Raw genomic sequence first — 23,082 nt, 5'->3', positions numbered from 1 at the left:
CTCTATACAGTATATATATATATATATATATATATTAGCTAGCTCAAGAAATTAGATATATTTGCTTGAACAGTCTCCTTACTCACAGAGGTTACTGTAGCTCCAGCAGTTACCCATTGGTCAAAGAAATAAAATGCACAGATCATCAGTTTATCTATAGCGATACCAGCTAATTCAATTGCTGCTGTTCTAGTCAACTGGAATCAAAATAGTTTCAAATTTCCTGGCAGCTGCTGCCCTGCACTGCACACAATGATGTAAATGGATGCTTTCTGAGTATTATGAAACTGATGGGGGAACTGCAGTCTCGTTCAGTCTATCGCAGGAGCTAAGGAGTCCACCTTGGCAACTTGCAGGGGGGAAGAAAAATTTCCTCCAGCAAGGCTGGCTGACAGTATGCCAGGGAGACGTCTGTGCTTAGCTGCCGTTTATTATAACCGCATCCATGAGGGAAGAAACAGAATGGCAATGCTGAGAGTCGTGTGCTGGTTTCAGAGCATGGGGCACCTGATGGCGTTTCAGCATCACTGAACGGGAAGGTTTCACAAAGTAGCCCAGTCTTGCATTTTATTTCTCCGCAGCACGTGGGTGACCCTGCATGCAGCATCACACCAGTTATGCTTTCTTGGTACCAGCATTTCTTGCCTTTAATTGTAAAAGGTAAATTAGGCCAAGTGAAAAAAAAAAAAAGCATGTGTTAAGAGGAAGTGAATCTCTAGGTGACAGATCTTAACGAACAAATCACAGGACTTACGGCATTATATCATTATTGCAGCCTGTCAAAGAGGGGGTTCATACGTGTCTCCTTGTCCTGCACTCCCTCAGGTTACAGCTTCTGTGGTACCTAAAACTACTCCAATTTATAAAGCAGTGCCTGCACACAGCAAGGCAAAGTGGCCTCCCCCAATAGGAGGGGAGGGATGCTGCACAGTTACTGGCAGCCTTGTGCAGCAGCCATTTTTCCAAATGATGTAATTGTCCATGCCACAATAGGTCCTGTCTGGGCAGCAGACATCCTTCATTAGCCAAAGCCAGGGGATTAGCATAATGCAAGCACCACGCTTTTGTAACTGGATTGCAAACATCCGCGTCGGACTGGGCGCATGGTTTTCTGCAGCTTGCAGCTGCTCCAGGCTTCTGTGCAGTTCGTTTGCCTGGGGGAGTGGAGCCAGGCCTTCAACCCTGCAAAGTTACACTGGCATTATGCAAAAAAAAAAAAGTTGGTAGAAACGGGGAAGCTGAGTGAAGGCCAGGGTAGCAGAGGGAAGAGATAGGGGAGTCTTGCCCAGAAAATAAGCCCTGGTTTAATGCCTCTGCTGCCTTAGCAAACACGCAGGGAAAGTGAAGGGGACCAGAGATATGGCAGAGCTTACACAGAAAAAGTGACTCTGTTGGCTGAGAGCCCTCACACGAAAAAGGGACAACTAGAGGGGGTCCCAGCTGCTCAGCAGGAGGTTTAACACAGACCCAGCAGCATGCACGGGCAGTGTGTGCCTCACACCATTCTTGAACACTTGAACAGCCAGGCATGGCGTGGCAGCCAGCAACTCGGAATTACCCTGAAATTAAGCCGACTGGTTCGGGGAAGAAAATAATCCCCCTGCAAGCACCTAGGGGCAGAGTGTTGCTCAGCAAATCCTGCACCCGTGGCTTGTTGCACACTGGAAGAGGTTATGAGAGAAGTACTCCTCGCCACTATTCTTGCATAGTTCCATAAATTCTGGTGTTTTTGGGCAACTAGAGGCTGTGTTAGGAGAACTTTCAGTCTGCCACCAGACAACTATGCCCATACTGGGTGAATTCGTCATGAGTCTTTCTGCTAGCCAAGTCCCAGTCGCTGGAATCACGTGGTAATGTGATGCCTGAGTTTTCATGGCTTTTAAAACAGAGTGTGATAAAAGCTGCTAGGTTAAGAATGTAAATCCTGAGCATTAAGACAGCAATGACCAAAACAACATGTAAAATACCTGAGTCGCTGCGTGTCTGTTGGAGGAGGGGAAAGTTTTATAAAATTGCAAAGCTTCTAACCCTGTTCCTGATGGAAAGCCTTTAGTAAGCCATGCTGTGACCCGGTTGCCTAAGATTTTAACTATTTTCCAGTGGTAACCAGAACTTGGGAGCACTTGTGTAACACCAGCCACACTGAACTAAGGTCCTCCAGAGAGACCCACACCTTTCCTCTGACTGCAGGAAGGATGGCACCTTGCCGCAGGAGCTCACAGGCCTCCAGTGAGCTCAGAACAGGACACAGTCCAAAACTAACATGCAGCATGTGCTGGAAGGGTTTAGTGTGAGGGATTATCCACTACAAATGGCTGTATGGGCCACAGATGGTCCGTGAGATAGCTCGGTCCCAAGAGTCATTCCGTGAAAAGCGAAAGGGTAGAGCAAAACAGCTGCTAGCATGAGCAGGACCAGGAGGGAATACAAAGGGAGTATCTGGGCTCCTCATCTTTATGTAAAAGTGTGGGTGAGCCTTACAATTTTCTTCTTTAAAGCCTCACCCCGAGTGACGTGGCTGTGAAAATCTCAAGTTTTGGTTTAAGAGTTATGTTTGGAAAAGACTTCAACACAAAATTCCAAAGACAGATCCAAAAAGAACCTGAAATTTTCTATTTTTCCATTGCTATGATTTAGAAAGGAAGCAGCTAACAGGTGATTTTCTAAGCGCAGATATACACAGTGATAGCAAGAATTACTTTAAAAGTTCCCTAGAATCCTTCACCTGAAAGAGCGAACTTGTGGAGCAGTGACAGCCCGCAGCTGCTTTGACACTCACAGTGTCTACAAACTCTGTCCAGCCTCTCAGAATCCACTTGTACTTAATGTTACATATTTTAAATATTGTATTTTTAAAGAATCTTTTTAAAAACCTCTGAAGTCCTTCAAATAGAACTATCTCTTCAGAAAAAAAATATATCACCAGACTTTGAGCAAGTAACAATGGCTTAAAAAAACCCCACACTACTATTCACAGATCTCAGAAACTCTGGATCTTAGTAGTAGCCTCTGAGGAAACTAGGCACACCCACAAAAAATAATGTCCTTTACTGTATTTCAGGGCTCAGGACCAATTTGCCAGGCTAAAAGAAAGCTTGCTAGGCAGTCCTCAAAGGACCCCAAAAGCTGGATATTGTTACACACCCAGCTAGAACAAAAATAGGGCACAGAGGGACATGTGCGTCTCCTAGGGTCCAAGTATTTGCTGCTAAAGGCACAGCAGGACATTGCACGGTAGCTTTTCAGCAAGCTTGCACAGTGAATGAGATCCCCTTCCTCAGGAAGCTGGACAGAGTTAAATATACAACGCGGGGGTCCAGAGCAGAAGGCACTTGTTAAGTGAACTGAGAACAGGAAAAATACTTGCTGTACCCTGTGTTACACTTTTTACAGTGTCACACCAGGCCAGAGCTACATCTACCCACATAACTTTAATTAAATACATTCTCCATGTTCATTATCAAGCCATTGTCAGCAGCAGGATAACATGCATCTTCTCCTTCAGAAAGCTTCAGAGATGAATCAAAGCTACAGCACGATGGAGGGCTTGTGCTGCCCATCTCCGCAGGTGATGGGGCTGATGCCAAGAAGAGCAGAGGAGCGAAGCCCACAGTGACAACAAGCAAAAATGAAGCAGTGCCCCACCATAACCACCTACAGCCAGCCCATTCAGCTGGCTGAGCCTCTTCTGTTGTGCCCACTGACCTGGATGCATCATTTTTTATCTGCCCAACGGAAGGGAAGGGCCTGACCGCCTCTGGGGAAGTGTTTCTGAACACTGATAGCTTCAGGTGAGCTCTGCCTGTGCCACGTATGCTTAGAGCATCGGAGATGGCCAGAGACCACTGATGGGCTCCCAGAATCACCAGGCCCCTAAATATTTGTGCGCTCACGTCAGCACAGCTCTTGGCTTTGACCAACAGCCCACAGACAGGGAGGTATTTACTGCCATAACTCTGGCATTTCCTAACTTCTGAGAGCTTAATTCTGCACCCTTTAAAAACAATAAACAAACAGTCCATGTTTTAACGATTATTTGTACTAAACCCTGGCCTTCCAACAACTCTGTTGTTTACCAAGTTGAGGATGTGGTAATCATCTCCTCCCTGCAGCAGCAGGTTATGAAAACTTGAACTATCCAGCTTTCAAATGCAGGTCACAAGACATCCAATTTCCTCCTGTGAAGAAAGGGACTTAGCATAATGCCTCGTTGCTCCTTTAGTTTTCTTTTCCTTGGGACTAGAAACCCAGACATCAATCACACCACACCTGACGGCTCCAGACCATGCCCCAGTTTTGCCCAGCCCTGGGACTCAGAAATTCAAAGGGAGAGACAGCAAGACAGCTCCACCTCACACAGCCGAGATCCAGACCACAATGCAGTCTCTCCTCCTTCACTAGCATTAATTTTTCCACATGCAAAGTTAGATGAACTCTTCTGACACCGATATTGAGATCTTGCTGCTCCTCAGAGCATCCAAGCAGTAGTTCAGTATCATCTGGTTTACTCTGTGTTGGAGTGAAAGAGGAGCATTCAGCAGTGTCAGTCAACGTGCTGCTGCATGAGAGGTAATCACTTCTTAGAATGCTCAAACTTAACAAGAAAAGTACCTTTTAATACAGTACCTCTGGAGACTTAATTTTTAAAAGTTAACCTTCTCTTTGCATCATTGCTAACCAGCAACACCAAATATCAGGGAAAATGTCTTGATTACACAGTACTATTTAAAGACTCCTGTGGGTCTTCGGTATGTCAGAAAATGCAGTTCGACACTAGAAACAACAACATAAAGCTGACAGAGTCACGTACAGGATGATGGAATTTAATTAAGTGTGTGGGGGCACCACAGGTCTGAGCTTTCCAGATCCTGGCCCTGCACATGTCCCTGGGAAATTTTGCAGGATATACTCTTAAATGCACATCTGATGTACCTATCCTCACAATCTCTGTCCACCGTAATTAAGTATCATGAATGTGAAAACCAGGCAGTCATTTAACCCTCAGCAAATGCAGTTTTGCACCTTTTCAGGAAAGCAGAGCTGCAGAGGACGATACCAGGCCAGGGAGCCCAGACTTTCAGGATTGCCTGGAGATGGAAAGAGTAAGACATGAAAATATGACAAAGGGTGGTGCATCAAAATGGAAAGCAATGTGGTTGAAGCACTGGACAAGACTACAGTCAGCAATCTGGTCTAGTACGAGAACAATGCAACATGTGAGGGACTGTTGTCTGAGGCTACTTTTCAGAGGGAAAATCAGGAAGATGCCACATCCATGCAATGTAAGGAAGAGGCAGCAGAGCTGGACACACGTGTCTTAAAGTGACACAGAGAAAGCAATTGAGGCAGAAGAGCAAAGGCCAACCTAGTAAGTTAGTGATGCTCATTTTACAGAAAGTTACTCGGGTAATTTTCTTAAGGATGTTTAAATCAGCATCATAGGATCACGAAAAGGGTTTGCTTGTACAAAAAAAAAGCAGCCATTTTGTTCTTCCTTTGCTCCTGAAACAAATTAATTCTGCAGCAAAAGCAACCCTTTCCATGATTCAGGTTCAGGAATGGTTACGTTGCATGGGTTAAAGCATGCATTTCTTTTTCTTTCATGTGTCAGCTCTGGCACTGTTTGACCCCTTGCATAGGTGATTCATCACAAGTTGCCACAAGAAAATAAATCATCTTATTAGAATAGTTCCTTTGGCATTGTTTTGGTTTTTTTTTTTGTTACTCAGTTTTTGATGGCTTGAGCTTGCTAAGAAAACAGATAAGCACAAGAACTAGCCTGAGACAATCTGCAGCAGTGTGACTGGGACCATCTCTTTTGGCAGCACCAAGCTGTTAAATGAGCTCAGTTGCCTCATGACACCTCACTGTACACAAAATAGCAAGTGACAGGCTTTCCAGAAAGCTATTTATTTCACCAGGAATTCAAAAACAAGCTTCTTGCAGGAGCTGTTGGGAAAGACCAGATTTGCATATAAACCCAGGAACTATTTGTACAGGGCTTTTTTTGTGAAGGATGAGATTAAACCCTCTGTTACACAGGAGGGGGTGAAAGCTTTCTCCTACTAAAAGCAAGACCATTTATGAGTCGTAAGAAGCTCTTTTTCTTCCTTACAACTATCTTGGATTTATTTTCCTATATAGCAGGAATTATGGGGTACTTGTCTTCCATGTGTACTTAAGCAATTATTTTGTAGCCTCCCCTTCTTTTTTCCCTAAGGAAACACTTTTCAGGACTAAGTCATATAGTCAGGACTTTTTTTTTTTTGGTACTTATCTGTATTAACCGCAAAGTCAAAAAACTCAGCACTGTGTAGCATGCCCAAGCCTAAAGATAAGGCTGCTGAATAGAGATCACTGTTTCCACACCAAGTTCCAGAAGAGGGTACATTTCCATGTACAACAAGTGCCCTTTATGTCAATGAGGCTGAGAAGATGTCTCATGCAACCTAGCCAACTTTAGTTTTTAAAAAACATTTTCTTTTCCTGGAAGGCAGAAGGCTGTGGTTTTGCCGAGGAAGTCAGCCAGGTGGCACAGGGGCCCATGACGGCATGTGGTGCATCCTCTGCACTCCCCCAGCGCCATGAGCAGGGGTCTGTAGGGAGATGTGTGGCCCCCAGCCCTTGCATGATGCTATGAGAGTCCTGGGGGCCTGGACCTGCTTCTGCTCCAACTGATGTATCCAAGGCAGAAGGATGGGCAACAGAGGAGGGAGGAGAGGAGCCAGACACGAGGCATCACACAGTGAGGAAGAGAGCACATGTGTACATCACAAATATTGCAAATAAAACCACGCTGAGGGCAGCAAAGGAAAGAAATGAGGAGGAATTGTTTCTAATGTGGCACCTTTATTAGTATTTGAATATAATTGATCTAACTTCTCTTCTACAGCCATCTAACTTTTTTTTTTCTCTCCCCACTTGTGAAAATGACCACAAGCTTCAACCTGGAAGGTAAAAATCAGCACGGCAGCCATCTCCCATCTAGGTAGACGGAAGCATTTGATACATTCTTCTTTCTTTGTGAACTGGCTTACCCGATGCAAGTATTTTACTACTCAATTAAAAAATTTGTATCGTCAACAGCATCCAGCAGGGCTTCAGTAATATGGCTGTGGTCAAAAGGAAAAGGATAGACTGGCAGGCAGAAGTAATTAAGCCATTCAGCATCTTACATGTTACATTCTCAGTTTCTGAGGCCAGCCAAGTAGTGGGTGAGCTGCCATTCAGGGAGGTCTGGACAGGCTGGAGGACTGGGCAGAGAAGAACATAATGAAGTTCAACAAGGGCAAGTGTGGGGTCCTGTACCTGGGGAGGAATAACCCCAGGCACCAGTACAGGTTAGGGCCTGACCTGCTGGAAAGCAGCGTTGCAGAGAAGGACTTGGGAGTTCTGGTTGACAACAGGTTGACCATGAATCAACAATGTGCCCTTGTGGCCAAGAAGGCCAGCGGTATCCTGGAGTCCATTAGGAAAAGTGTGACCAGCAGGCCAAGGGAGGTTATCCTCTGGCTCTACTCTGCCCTGGTGAGGCCACATCTGGAGTTCAGTTCTGGGCTCCCCAGCATAAGAAAGACAAGGAATTACTGGAGGGAGTCCAGCAGAGGGCTATGGAGATTATTAGGGGCCTAGAGTATCTTTCTTATGAGGAAAGACCTAGAGAGCTGGGTCTGTTCAGCCTTAAGAAGGCTGGGAGGGGATTTTATCAATGCTTATAAATATCTCAAGGGTGGATGTCAAGATGATGGGACCAGACTCTTTTCAGTGGTGCCCAACAATAGGATGAGGGGCAACAGGCACAGACTGAAGCACAGGAGGTTCCTTCTGAACATGAGGAGAAACTTCTTTACCTTGAGGGTGCCAGAGCACTGGAACAGGCTGCCCAGAGAGGTTGTGAAGTCTCCTTCTCTGGAGACATTCAAAATCTGCATGGACACGTTCCTGTGCAATCTGCTCTGGGTGAACCTGCTTTAGCAGGTGGGTTGGATTAGATGATCTCAGAGGTCCCCTATGACCCAAACCACTCTGTGATTCTGTAACTGCTCTGGGATAGATAAATTAAAGTTCAGCTTTACTGCCTGTGGTGACAAGCTGTTCTCTTGATCAAAGTTAAACAGCAGCACTTCTCCTGGCCCTGGCCCCATCACTCATTTGCTTGAAGTCATCCACACTTTGACCTACAAAAACCACATCTTCTTCCTTTTAAAGGCAACTTTAGAAAGTAGCAGGTCTGTTTAGATTTTTTTCGTGGTGTTTCTTCCTTCCCATCTAACACAGAGAAGGATAGAGGGATTTGCAGGAACAGCCACTTCCCAAAATGTATGTCATGGCATATTTGACGTATGTCAAATCAAAGGATGCCAGGATTTGGTGCACAGAGCACTGGGTTTGTATTACTATGCCCTCAGTCACCCTGTCCTCATTCATCTCTAGTTAATAAGCAGTCAAAACCTGCTCATTTGAAGAAGAAAAATATCTAGGACAATACCACTCTCATTTATCTATATCGCTCAAATATCTTCCTGGAAGAGGAGGAAGAGGAGGATGCATGTGTCTGTGACAGCATGAAGCCAGTCTGGGTAGTCACCATGTCACCCAGTTTTCAGGTGCAATTCACAAATGTTATATGTTAACCACCATTAAATATTTGCAAACTCTCCCTTGAAGTCACTCTCATCTTACTAGTTGTTAGCCCCTAATGGTAGTTTCCGGTTAATAAAGTACCAGAGATTCAAAAACAAAGCAAGAAGTAGCACAGGAAAAATACAGAAAAGTACACACATAAGCCAATAAATCTGGCTTACTCTTTGCTGGCCTTTATTTTAGGGCTCAGTACTCAGCTCAGAATACCCGTCATATTTGATAATTGTTTTGGTTAGTAATAACAATAGATCCACTTGGATTTATTAGACACAGAATACTTTATTTAACACCAATCTCCAGAAATGTACTAATGCTTGCTGACAGCGCTCTCATACTATGTCTTTCTAAACAAGCAAAGAGGTCATAATGATTCGTGTAAAGCACGGTACACATTTTGTGGCTATTTGTGAAAGTTTTAAAAATTCCTAAATGAGGACATTTTGGTTGTTTTGGTTTTATTCTGCTTCACTTTGCAATTAGGACTTCCCAAGTGGAAGACCAAACTTCAGAAAATCCAGGGAGAAACATACTTTCCAGACTTCAGTTCATTCAGTTCTGCCTTTTTTTTTTTTTCCTTACTGAACTGGAGAAGCCTACACAGCTTGTTTGCTTGTTTCTGTACAAAGTGCAGCTCTTCACTGGCAAGAAGGGAGTCTTCTTTAATTAAAAGTGACATTCCAGAAAGTTTGCAATTAGAAAGGATCAGGGTGTAAAGAAAACGGCCTGACTAAAATACTTTTGCAAAGACAAGAAGGATTGTTGATAACTACAACGAGGCAAGAGTAACAGGTATAGTAACTACATTTCTTTTCTTCTAAGCTTGGGCTGTGAAAAGGTAGAAGACACTTTGCATTTACAAGAAAATAACAGAAACAAGAATAATCCATAGGCATAGCATTAGATACTGCACCGGGATTTCTCGAATTACTAACTAGAGGATGGTGCAGTTCAGGTACCATCTCAAGTATCCAAATTAAAACCTTATCTAATTCTAGCTCTAGGAAGAGCAGAAGGCAGACCATGAAGGGTGCTCCTGTAAGGACGTCTAGGCAGAAGTGACCATGTTTTGCCACATGCAATTGCAGAACACATGGCTGAACTTGCTCTGCTGCAAAGAAATCCTGAGACTTCCCCACCAACATGTCTCCAGCACACAACTTGCCACTGTCACATCAAGGTGGCCCAGAAGAGCCCAAGAGAAAGGTGGGGCCATAAGACAGGGAACTGCTGTCATTTTGTGGAACCAAACCAGCAGGCTCCTTTGGTCTGGTACCTGCACTGTGGTCCAGAGAAGGACAGCATAGCCCAGTGAGTGAGCCCTTGTGGGGTCATTAGGGAGCATCTTCTGCAAAACTTTCATCAGTGGCTTAAGAGATTTTTTTTTTTTTTTTTTTTTTGTAAACAATAGTAATAAATAGCACTTACCCATTTCTGAAGGCTTCTCTTCTGCCAAACCAAATAAAAATTCATATTTGGCCTTAGCAACAGTCTGGGCATGAGCCGATACATCGTTATCCCGCACAAGTGCTCCTGCCTGTGAAGTCAAAATTAAAAAAGCTTATCTACTTTTTAGTGAATAAACAGCTGTAGGAACATGAAATCCTTGAAGGTGGGCTGTCAGTTGGGATTTTCAAAGTGTTCATTTAACTCTGTCACCACCAAGATCAACCAGAGCAGACATGGGACAATTCAGTGTGCTTGTGAAAAGCTCACCTCTCTGTCTTCAAACCAAAGCATTTCAGTATTAGGCAGTGATGTCAGAGCAACCAACCTCTCACATCTTTAGCTGGCCTACCCGCTGCAAGGCCAGTAGCCCTGGGCAGCCATCTCAGTCATACCAGTTAGGGTTAAAAATGCCTAGGAAATAGTAACAGAAATAGCAAACTTGAGTTTTGATGTCACAAAACCAAGACCCATGCAAAAACCATAAATGGGGCAGGGAGGAGACTGGAGCGGAGAAAGGCAGGAGCAAGGAGGCATGGAAAAAGGACAATAAGGTATGCAAACATGTGAAAAGTGCTGTCTGAGGGTCCCTCTTGGGCAGCACATGCCCAACCACCAGCATCTAAATCAGGACAATAGCCCAACCTGTTTTTGTGACCATACTACACAAGTCAAACCTGCTTCCATGGCCAGGAGGCAGGGAGAGGGCACAGACTGGTCTCTCCAGCTAGCAAGGAGCATCTGGGGGAACAGATGGACAGATCAAGCGTTCCAGTGCCACCAGGTCTGGTGCTACCATCACCTTCCTACTGCTTCCTACTCATTAGAAGCAGTTTGAGACAGTAAAGGTCGAGTTTCTCAGAGACGAGAAAGGCTGCAGTACTAAGATTAAAATTAATTTTCTGAACAGGTGAGGACAAATCGAATCTCCATGGTAAAGCACACAGCAGCAATAAGCTGTAGTGCAAAAACTGTCTGCAGTCGGCATTAAGATTCTCCCCAGCTGGGCAAGACGGAGCCCGTAATTCTTCTGTATGAAGTGACAGATAAAATAAATCATTAACTCTATAAATTCTTCAGTGACCTTTACATTCGTACCCTATGTTTGAGGCAGCCAATTGTTACGGCATAGCAAGTCATTGCATGGTTGACACTGGCAAAGGCCTTAGCTTACGAAAATACTCTTCAAAAAAATAGAAGCCAGATGGAACATTCAGCCCTCCAGGACAATAACAACTTTTATGCACTTCCACCAAATACTTGAGGGTAAGCATCAGCTACAAACAGAAATTCAAAGTACAGGAAACACAATTCACAGGTACTCTTGGTCAAGGCTCTTTAATCAGACATGGATGGAATTACAAATGCATACATTCCTCCAAGGCCAGCTTTCCAACAATTACATTTTTTTTCCAAGAGCATGTTGACCAATAACTATTTGCCCCATGCCCTAGAACTGTTTTGTCCCAGGTTTTCATGGCCTTTTACACCCATTTCTTCTCCCACCTTTCTGGACTGCAACAGTTCTGCAGGATTTAGCCCAACACACCTCTGTGACAGGTGGGCAGTAGATCTTACACAGGCATCTTGGATATATTTATTTACTGTTCCCAGGTCCAATTATTCATCACTAGGGCTCCAAGGCTACTTTGACAGACCTGCTACTACCATATACTTCAGGAAAAATGTGATGAAACAGATTAAAGGCTTTCTAGCACAAAGATGACTATCATGAGCACAATGAAACAAGTCGAGAAAAAGCCACCGTATCTCCCCTGCTTTCACAGGGCTGCATTCATTCACAAGAAGTGGGTCAGGAAGACCTGGAAAAGGAACAGCTGGACCCAGAGCACACAAGAGAAGGCTCTGTCTGCAACAGCCTGTACAGGAGTAGCTTATGCACCCAGAAAAAAATTCAGCCTACTCAGATGGATGCAAAAGGACAGGATGGCTAAACAACTAGCTGGTGCCAAATCCCACTCACAGACTAATGAAATGGAAAATAAAATGAATGGAGTAGTCCAGTTCCTGAAAAGTCAGGAATTTCTGATCTTCATGCCTATGGGACATAGCATCTCCATCCCTCAGCCCTGCTCTTCGAGGCTTCACAGACAATCTGCTGCACTGGGCTTCCTGGCCAGCAAACACACTACCCAAGGGTCTCTATTTGCCTGTACATTACCATAAAGCAATGAAGAAGAGTGCAGTTCTCACCACCCTCTCCATCATCCAGTAACAGGCAGAAATTGATGGTTAAATTAATGTTTTTTCAGTGTACAGGGCAGCATTTATCAGAGTTAGGTGCCTAAGCACAGACTACAAGACCATTGTCTTGGCATCTTGAAAGGAATAACTTGATTTTCAGAAGGGCTCAGCACCGCTGATGAGAATTACAGATACTGGCTTCTGCATGGGAACAGCCAAACCTAACATTTGTTTAGGTTGTCAGAGCATTATAAGGATGTGTAAAGGTAAAGCACATCAGAGAATCGAGATCCAGGCTTAAGGATAAGTACGGTATTTCATCCAAACAAGAGAGATTAAAAAGAGAAAGCAAGAGGTGGAGAGAATGAAGATGCTATGAGGTCAGAGCTGGCTCTTAAGACTATTGCTTTCCTGTTGTCCTTCCTTAGAGACAGGGGAAAAAAACAAAAACAAAAACCAAGCAACACAACAACAAAACATAAAACCAAAAGAGTTTATGTGCATTCCTTTTATTCTTTCAATCTGCCATTCACACAAACCTTGTAGATGTCATCATGCCGCAAACCCCAAAACCGGGAGCCCAGAGAAGGACTGAACAAACATTCATGGTACCTTCCAAGCTGCATTAGCAAGGATTAAATACAAGAAAGATTGGAAGGGATATAAAACTCCTGCTTAAGCCTTCTCCCTTATCTCAAGGGCAAAGAAATGTGCATCCGGGTCAGCTCATTTCATAATTGCTTCCCTCAGAGGGCTTTAACTACAACCTTTGCTGCATCTGGTGTTTGTCACTGCCAGAGAGGGTGACACTCGATCAGAGCATCAATCCCTTTAATATCAGCCCAGCTGTACATACATTTCTCATGAGCCACAGAAACACTGTTTTTGAGTCCGATTATGCTCTGGGTAGAGGAGCAACAAGTTCCTGCCCATTTATTTACTGTTCTTGCAGTGCTTTCTGCCTGTCTGGACATGGTTGATCAAGACTGCTTCTCTGGGTCTTGGCTGGGAGCTGTGGAAGCTGCTTTTACCTCTTGGGTGCATTTTGTATAACTTTTGTGAGGCTGCGTTAGGTTGGCCATGGCAGTATTCACCCCTCAGACCTCCTGCCAACACACTGGACCAGTTTCTCTTGACCTTGCACAAGGCACTGGCATGGGTCATCAGAGGCCCCACTTCACTGGGCTTTTGTCCCTTGCTGAGGAATCAAGAGATTGTTTAGGATGTGCCCATGGCATGCATAGAGGTCTCAAGTTAGCACGGGAAGCAAAGCTGCTGAATCAATGTCTCAGCACTGAACTGAAAGGATGCTAAGACCTCAGGGATCCTGCTCCTCCTGCAGGAGCTGCCAAGGGCAGGTAAGTCAGCACAGTATGAAGCACACACGCTGCCTGTGCTCCACTCTGCTGTCTAAACATGCAAACTGGAGCAGAGGGCCAGCAGCTGCAAGGAGAAACCACTGTCAACAGTTCACCACTGAGAAGTGGCTTTAGGCAGGACCCTGCTAAGAGTTGGCTGCTGCCTCTCCTGAAGCACAATGTGTCTCTGGATGAATTTGATTTAGACTCCAGCCATGAGCTCTCCTCAAACTGTTCCCTAAAAATCCCAGTGGTTTTTAGACAGGCATGGTGAGTCATCCAAGCCTGAAGAAAATTACTCTCCTTTTGCCATGGAACGAAAGCAACGAAGCATCCTCTGTTGAATTTAACTGAGGTTCTGCTTGGGGCCTTTTTTTGGACAGACTGTTTTCTTCTTGAGGCTTTTTTTTTTTTTTTAATACCTACATCCAGTGAACATTAATTGAGGAATATCAGCGTCTTGCTGTCTTGCTCTCTCACCACCATTTGCAGCCGAGTCGACACGAGAGATGGCCTCCATCACTGGAGGTCTCGGTGGAAGGAGATGGTACCGTCTACAGCTGCCAGGACAAGGAATGGGACAGTCTAAGCACAAAGAGCCAGCATGAACCCATGCCTCCTGAAGCCTTCACACTCAAAGTCAAATGTTGACTTTGAAAACATCTAATAAGGAGGAAGTGTTCAAAGGAGCAAATAGTTAACTGGAAAATGTCAGTCTGGAGTTTCTCAGAGCCCCTGAGAGGACAGATGCTGTTAGACAGACTGACTCCTCGCAAGAGACCTGGGAACATGGTCGTTGGGGAAAAAGCAGAATGGGATGGCTGCCCAAGCTTGAGCCTTCAGGGAGCAAGAGTCAGGCGAAATGCTAGACAGCAGGAGTTTTCCAAGAGACTGACAGAAATACAGTAACTGGTAAACAAATAAAGGCAGGAATGATGGATAGAAGGTTTCCACAGATGTACAACCTTCTCCAGTAAGTTCCCAGCAGAGCAAAAGGACCACGAGTCAGGCTGCAAAGCCATGCTCAAGTCTTCATGGAGTCTGCTTCTGCAGTCACGGATAGACAATCCCCCCAACACCCTGGCACAAGTAATGGCTAGCCCTTGTTTTTAAGCACTGTTATCATTCCTGTCTGGGCGTGAGCTTAGCAAGCCTCACTGCTTTTGACAGGTTGTACTAATTGTTCTGAAAAGACTATTTCTGTTAGCTTTTCTCAAGTCACTTTCCTAAGTAACAGGATGAAATGCAGAAAGCTGGAGTTAAAATGAACTTGCTAGATGGTAAAAGCTACTGGACCAACAGCACAGAGAGAGCAGAGACAGTGCTGGTGCTCACAAAAAACCAGCTAGCAACGTCTATAGTTTTACTTCCATGTGACCTCATACACCATGTGTGTGTTTTCCTTACACACAGACCCCCTCCACATGCTAATATATATGTTTGCAATTCTTAAAGCATAAGTAAAATAGATAAAGACTCAAAAAAACAGGAGATTTGCATGGGTAAATCTCAGCTGAAGCTGCTAGAAGTTAATGCTAGGAAAGGCTTTGGAAGAGAAGCAATCTCAGCTTGCGTTTTAAACTAATTTCTAATTATCAGGAGTTGCAGGGAGATGTGTAGAGAGACAGAAGGTGGGGAGGAAGGAAAGGGCTTGTGTGAGAGTGTTGCTTATAGCCATTGTCCAGCAGAGAAGAAGTCTGGATTTCAGAAAGGGACAACCAAGTCAGCTATGACTTCTCAGATGAAGAGGTAGTTGAGAGACACACGGCAGAGACACATGTAGTTGTAAGGGGTCTGAAAAAGGCAAAGAGCACCACCTCTTTTACTATAACAGCCAGACGACATCAAAAGAAGGTACTGGGAATCGTCATCACACCAAACGAGATGGTGCCTTGCACAGTCTGTAGTCAAAACCACAGACCTCTCTGCAAAACAATGTAATGGAAACCAAAATCCTACAGCAGCTGAAAAGGAGGGTAAACAAGCTCAAGGGATACAAATGCACAACGTGTGCAGAAATCACATTCTTCTCATGAAGCTCCAAGCTGAACTCTTCCCAGGCATTTGCTAACATCCACGTCCACATACATGCTTCTGGGCTAATCTGACCTTGGGTCCAAACCAGTGCAGCCAGATACTCTTACCTGCTCACTGGGCGTTGGCGCAGCCCTGGACGCACAGACCTTGAGCTCGGTACTGTCCAGCCATCTACACACCTCAGTCCTCACCACAGAGCACGCCACACCTTCACCCCAGGGATTCACCAAAAAGCACTGGAGCACCACAGGTGTCCCATGTCACTCCCAGTGCCAGGGGATGTGTTTGCCAGGAGCAGCCTCCCAGGAAGGCATCAGGTGAGAGAGCAAAACTGAAAGGGCGCAGATACAATCGGAGGCGCTCTCTGCACTCAACAGCAGACTTCACAGAAGGTCAGTGTCTGATGAGAGGCTCAATTCAGAAACAAAGCAAGAGTCGCTGTTTAGAAAAAGGCATGGGAACAGTGACCAAAAAAAGGGATGCCTTAGCAGTAGTATCAAGCAGTTGCAGGTAGAATTTGTTTTCAGTCTGGTCATCTTGTTTCACACCTGCACTTTTTCTCCCCTTAAAGAAATGTTTGCTTCATTGTTTGGTTAAAGTTGTTATGAAGCAGTCAGCTGTTACACTGAATTAAATTCTTTTTATTATGCAAAGACTCACACTGTCTGACCTGTAACTGTGTGAATGTGAACAGAATATTAATTCAAAGTCTGTATGATTACACTTTGCCATTAAAGGTCACTCAGCATTTTCCATTTGCTAAATCAGTGATTTTCAATGTATGCTGTATGGGGCTCTGGATGTCTATGCACTATTTCTAAAGTATGTACAAGAATCAAAGGAAGGCCATTGAGAAGTAGGCTTCAGCTCATTGCATGAACCACAACATTCTCCTGTGTAAAACATAAAAACAGTAAAATAGGTCCAAGATTTCTCATAAAGCCACAGTGCTGGTATTTTTTTCTGAGTTATGTTAAACAGCATTGGTATGGGGGCCTGATCTAAGAAAAGTTGCACAAAGACAGCACCTTTTATTCAGATAATTCAGTGGCACATGTGCTAGACATCTTGCATTTACTTATTTTGTTCAGTCTTTTCCAAGTATATTTAGCAGACTCACAGGCTGCTTCTTTTCATCCTCTTTAGGTATCTTAGATGGCAAAACAGTGTTTAGACAGGCTACAGGTCTGCCCCACATGGATTTCTGCTCCATGGAAGCTAAAATTTGGATATTCCTAAGCGCTTCTTGAGCCCACCAGAAGTTACCTCTGTCTCTTTAAGCAACTAAATTATTTCCAACACTCAAGCCAACATCTGCTGAGTACTGAGAACTTGCAGAGCACATCCTTTCCCATGTGCTGTACATTCTCTACATCCAGCTAAATACACGCTGTCTTTATGGATGGAAGAAGGATGGGATATCAGGAGAGCTTATCTTCCTTTTTCAAGTCAATATTACAAACATGGTTTAAGCGAGAGTATCCCAAAGTGATTAAAATGTTCTTTCCAGTAAAAAAGCAACCAAACAAAACCCCCACACCCAAAATCCAAACCACTGCATGCTACAGCAACTCGAAAAATTTACATTTGCAAAGGTGTAAAAAACCGCATTCCCTCTGCAGCAAGGGCAAACTGTAGAGCTACAACACAGCAACAGCAACTTAGACATAGCTCATTGACGCTGCATGATTATTTCATACCACATAGTTAAGCCACCTTTTTCAGATGAGAAACTTGACTGAAGCTTGGTCTGAACCATCTTCTCCCTGGCATAACTGAAGCAACAACTAGAAGTCACACCAACAAATTTCACATGAACCTCCTGCTGTGCAAGCACTGGAGGACTGAAAGGATGTTGCTGCACAGCTAGACTGTTTGCTTGCTAAGAAAGTGCCAGTTGAGGAGTGGCAGCACCAGCGTCCTTGGGCAGCCGTGGCCCTGTGAACCGTCAGGAGCCACCAGCCAGTTTTAGCCGTGGCAAGACAGCAAAAGTGGTACAACCCTCACAGGAAGCACAATATAGGCCAGCTGTTGCTAGTGTCCCACTGAAGAAGTTAATACTTCTCCTTTTTCCCTCATTAGGCCACAGCAAGTCCACAGACAAGAAAGTTGATGAAAACCAGAACTCACTGGTACTAGAATTTGGTTTCTTTTGAGAAAATTACTTTCCTGGGAAAGGTTCTTATCTTAACACTGAAATGCAACCATATCCCAGGCTTAAGCGCATCTTGCCATCACACTTGGCATTTGTTCAGCCTGGAAGATGCAACTACCCCAATGACACTTCCTGTCTGCAAACTTGTTAAAAAAAAAAAAAAAGAGTACATTTTGGAGATAAACCACCTCTTCCACTGTGCGATTTCATGCTAAGAAGAGAAAGCAAGCCCCATTCATCACTTCTGCAAAAAAGGAGGCTTACACTGTGTAATCTGTGCCACTGAGGTTGTTTTCTTACTGTTCCCAAACTACTGTATCACAGACTCAAGACGATGTCCTCTTGTTCAGTCCTTTCACCAGGTACCAAAAAAAATCATTGTGGCTGAAACATGAAGCCCTCAGCAAGCATGACAGTAATCAGTGGGCTTTTGTCTTGGCAGCCCTTCCTTAAAAGCCTGGTCTACCTAGGTTTAGCCCAGTGGTCACAGCACTGAAAAATCTTTTTATACAGTTAGCAAAGCAGGCCACAGCAAACACCATGAAGAGCTGCTGTCTGAGGCGATCAGTGGAGGTGGAAACGCAGAGCTCCCAGTCTGACAGACAGTCTGATCCCTGACGGACAGATCAGGTGCCCTGGCAGGTTTGTTTGCTCACAGCATTCAGGAAGTACAGTCAATTCAGGTGCCATTCAGGCTTCAAGGGCTGGATAATACCTGAGCTCCTCTGACTCTTAATTCAACCCTGTAGCAACCTAGCCCACACCCAGAGGGCTAGCCCTCACCCCACCCTGTTTTTAAGCCCCCTCCACAACCCGCCTTGCTTCTCTCAGTAATAAGGCAGAAAATAAATGCTCAGATGCATTAGCATCCCAGGAGCCTGTGGTTTCTGACAGGAGCTGGCAAAACAGCAAGAGGCATCTCAGAGCAAGGCTAGGCTGTGCTCAGAAAAAGCACCTGGAAGCATATTGCAAAAGCATACTTCAAATAATGACAGTCCTGAGAGGAACAGGACACTTACGGACAGATTGAAAGTGCCAGGCAGACACTTAGAGCTGGTCTCAAACACCTTTTTCATCCCACAGAAACACAGAATTTCTGTCCCCCCCCAACCTCATCTCAGTGCAAAGAGGAAAAAAGCACTGGAAACAGCCTCTGTTACCACGGGTGCCAGAGGACAGGAATCCCTTCAGAATGAGATTCAGCTGTTTAAAACAGAAATTGCTAAGTCCTAAATTCATTCACCTGTGGTCCCTCTTCTCTGCATGGTGATGATCCAGAGGAGTTTTCTATCACACATAGCCCTTATGAGCCAAACTTCCAAAGGGAAGGACCATCACAGAGTTTTCCAACCCACCAGGACATGACAAACCCCCCCAGGCCAGAGAGTGAGACTGCATGGGAAAGCCAGTCTGTGAAGCCTCTGCTCCACCAAAAGCTGGTTCCATCAGGAACCAGCTGCAAGTAAATGTCCTTTCAAGAAGAGGTGGCAGGTGTCACTGAGCGCAGGGACACTGCTCCCACCACTTCTGGCTGACCCTGCAAACCTTGCACCAACTAACTCTACCAGCTGCCACACCCCAGGGACCTCCAGCACTCGTGTCGTAGAGCTGACGTGGAGTGGGATACTGGGGGCTGGTGGCTGACTGCCCCAACCTTTGAGTTTTGGCAGCAGTTCACAGGTCTGTCCAGCCTGGCAGATGGCTCTCTGGTACCATGGGGACCTGACTAATCTTACTTTCCAGATGCTAGCCCCGCCCTCCCTCCCTTCCCTAAGCCACTACCTTTAAGTCACCTTTAAACCAGCACCCAGCAGTACCCCAGGCTCTTGCTCCCTATCAGGACCCCTGGAACTAAAACAGAGGAACTCCAAAAAGAAACACGGTAAAAATCACCACAGCTCCCAGGTCTGACAGCCCCTCTCTCCATGGAGCTGGGATCACTTCAAGCAATCAACTCTCCTGCATGCTCAAGGACAGTTTATCAGCCACAGGCAAAGCATCCTTCTTCTGGATCAATGGCCACGTACAGAGCGTCACTTTTGACATCTCGACCACCAGCCCCAACAATGAAGCTCCCAGGATAGGCTCCCAGCATGTCCATGGAGACAAACACTTGCCTGCAAAGATGCTTCATGGCACTGGTCCATGGTAGCCCTGCAAACAGACTGCCTTTCCATCCCACAGGAATCAAACCCAAACCATCTCTTAAATCAAAGCTGCAAAACCAAATGCCAAACTTTCCTGGTAAGACAGGAAAGAACAGAAAGGACCATTTTGAGAGGTAGGCAGGGAGGGGAAATACTCTGAACAACATACACATCTTTTCAGCTATGCAGCTTGACAACACAAAATAAATTCTTGCTGAAAAAAAACCACCAGCATGTTCATTAGGATCCTCACTGCTCTTTTTCTTCTTAATGTGATGGTATGAAAATGGCAATAGTAAACCAGATAATTTGTACTAGCACAAATAGCACAAGAGGACCCCCATCTGCCAGGCAAGCTAAGCAAGAATTCTCTTAGTGTATCAGAAAGTCCTAGTTTTTCATTGTATCAAGTTTTGAAAAGAGCAGCATGTAAGTTTCTTGGACTTTTTTTAACATCACCACTACCGCAAAGGCTCTTCTTACACTCTTTTCTGCAATGAACCAAGGCTGTAATTGAAAGAGAGCATTTGCACAGGGACTCCTACATGGTTTAACCTCACTTCTTCTCCCACTGACGGCATACCCTAAAACCAACGTCTCTATAGCCAAATTCTCAGTCACTGTAAATCAACAGAGCTAGGTCAGATGCATGGTCAGCGTTAAACTGGTAACATCTGCTGAAATACATCAAATAAGGATATGACTGATGAAAAGGCTGCAAAAGTAGCAGTAATTGCAGTTGCCTACTACACACCCAAATGACTTCAATAACACATAGATGTGCTCTGCCTGACAGTGTATTAACTGGCACCCTGTGGGAGCCAGGTAATTGTTGTTTATGGCATGGAAACAGCATGTCTGCATGGGAGGTCAGCATCTTCAGTGAGTTTGTGTGAAGTTCAAGCTCATTACAACTCTATGTTTATGCTCCCATTGAGAAGTGCAACTCCAGTCCCAGGTAGCAAGGATGAAGATAACACCACAATTGCACAGGATCATCCCTGTGTATGCTTAGCATTCTAAAACTTTACACCTTTGGTGAATTCATGTCAAACCCACTCCTCCCCAGGAAGCACAATGCTACTACTCAGCCAAAGACACAGTCTTTTTCACTTCTCATTTAATTTGAGAATTTGGTATGATTAAGAGAGCTTGTCTGTACAGCAACAGTGCTGATTTGTGACACAAACAAGTTACACAGAAGCAAAACCAACAACACAGGACGCAGGTTAGGGGCCCCGGCCCTGGGGTGGGGGTCTCAGTGAAGCCTCCCAGGTGCAGTTGGTGTCTGTGGGGATCTAGCAGTAATGAGTGCAGAAGTGGGCTCTGAGCTTTCTTCCCTTAGGGAAGTGTGAAAACAAGGAGAAAAAAAAAAGGGGGGGGGGAAGAAAAAAGGAAGAAATAAAAGCCCAAGGGGGGAAAAGGAAAAGGAAAAAGAAATTAAGGAAAATGGACGAGAAAAAGGAAAATGAAATGGTAATAAGGAAGAAAAAAAAAGAAAAAGGTCAAGCAGAAAAAGAGGAAAGGGAAGGGGAAAAAGAAGGTAAAAGTAAATAGAGGGAGAAAAGTGCCGCCGGCTCAGCGCACCCCTGCACCCCCACGGACACACGTCGCCCCTTACCGCACCGCCGGCTCCTTCCATCTCCCATCGCCGGCCGCGGCGGATCGCAGCCGCCCTCCCGCGAGGCCGTGCTGTGCCGAGCCGGGCCGGGCTCTGCCGTGCCGTGCCGAGCCGTGCGGTGCGGGGCCGGGCCGGCCCGTGGCGCCTGCCGGCCCGTGGCGCCCTGCCGGCCCGCACCCCGGCGGCGCAGCCGGGCAGCGCGGCCCGCGGCGGGCGCCCCAGCACGGTGGGCGGCGGCGGGCGCGGGCTCGAGCGCGAGAGCTGCGCGCGCCGGGGCCGACGGGGCGGGACGGGGCTCGGGCCGGGGGGCGGGAAGGGGAGAGCGGGTGAGGGACGCGAGGAAGGGGAGCGGAGTGCACCACGTGCTCCTCACAAGGATTAAAAAAAATAAAAATTTCAGGATTAGCAAAGGAACAGAGTGAAAAACACAGCGCAGACCGCGTGTCCACAGCAACGGCGCTGAGGGCGGACACGTCCCCAGCCCGCGGGGTCCCGAACGTGCCGTACTCTGCTCCGCTCCGCTCCTAAATCACTTCAGTGCCGTTCGCAGTTGCTGAAAAACAAAAACCAAACAAAAAACCCGCACCAAAAGCCTTTTCAAGCCCTGGGGTTTTCCTTCGCAGCCCGACTTCAAAAAGCGAAAGAGCACAGATGTCTTTGGAGTAACCCCATCTGAACATTCAAAACTGATCTTTCATTTTTATTTTTTTCACAGTTCACTGGGAGTTCTCTTGCATCACCAGGTTTCTGAGCACATAGTCACATTGTTAGGATTTCGCTAACCCGGATCTCTGCAACTTGTCCCACACAAATGGGTTTCCCCATTTGAAGCCAGGCTTTAGAAAATACCTCCAAATCTCACGGGTCCAGTTATAGGAGTAAGCTACACAAGTAGCTGCCAGACTGGATAAAGATGTTTGTTTCTGTAGTTGCAGCATGTTTGTGGTTTTTTTCCAGTGGCAGTTGAAAGTTTTGGTTTTGTTTTTTTTTTCCCTTGTTTTGTTGTTTTGTTTGTTGTGGGTTTTTTTTTTTTTTAACACACCAAAATTGAGAATAGGCTTTCAGTAGCAATCTGGAGCAAGGACCTCTCTCAACACTTCATGTTTGCTCCTTCCCCTGCACTGGAAAAACATAGCTGCATGTTAGGTGGAAGGTTGTTCCAGACGCTTTGCTTCTATGAAAGGCTTTGGACAGTCCTGGTGGTAGAAGTGCATCACCATGAAGTCACTGACGTAAATGTACCACATCTGGAGACGGCAGCATCTCTGCGGCCAAGGAGAAAGCATAACCCTGCCTTGTTTCCCATCAGCCTCCTGGCTCACCACTGGAGCCATGCTCCCTTGCCAGCACAGGGAAACCTCAGCCTTTCAGTTCTCCAGCACTGAACAAAACAAAACGATTTCTGGGAGGATAAAGAAAGTCCAGGCATAAAGCAAGATGCATTCTGGCCCAGAGCTTTCCCTCTTTGGCAGT

The 23,082-nt window shown here is 45.5% G+C and overlaps 1 protein-coding gene across 6 annotated transcripts in view; it reads right to left on the bottom strand.

The window, feature by feature from the left end:
* PSD3 (pleckstrin and Sec7 domain containing 3) overlaps positions 1-21,777 on the bottom strand; it is a 112,481-nt gene extending 90,704 nt beyond the window's left edge. For all 6 annotated transcript variants that reach the window (XR_011736635.1, XR_011736636.1, XR_011736637.1 and 3 more), the window contains exons 1-2: positions 21,610-21,777; positions 10,069-10,177 (exon numbers count right to left, since the gene is read on the bottom strand). Coding sequence is in view for 3 of the 6 variants with exons in the window: in XM_065861722.2 (XP_065717794.1) it covers positions 10,069-10,177; positions 21,610-21,630 (130 nt within the window). In the remaining 3 variants the exon portion in view is untranslated. The remainder of the gene's footprint in view (positions 1-10,068; positions 10,178-21,609) is intronic.
* Between the last annotated feature and the right edge of the window lie 1,305 nt (positions 21,778-23,082).

This window comes from Patagioenas fasciata, chromosome Z (assembly GCF_037038585.1).
Source record: "Patagioenas fasciata isolate bPatFas1 chromosome Z, bPatFas1.hap1, whole genome shotgun sequence".
NCBI classification, from domain to species: Eukaryota; Metazoa; Chordata; class Aves; order Columbiformes; family Columbidae; genus Patagioenas; species Patagioenas fasciata.
Note: the sequence above shows the minus strand (reverse complement) of the source record. Positions and strands in the feature narration are given on the sequence as shown.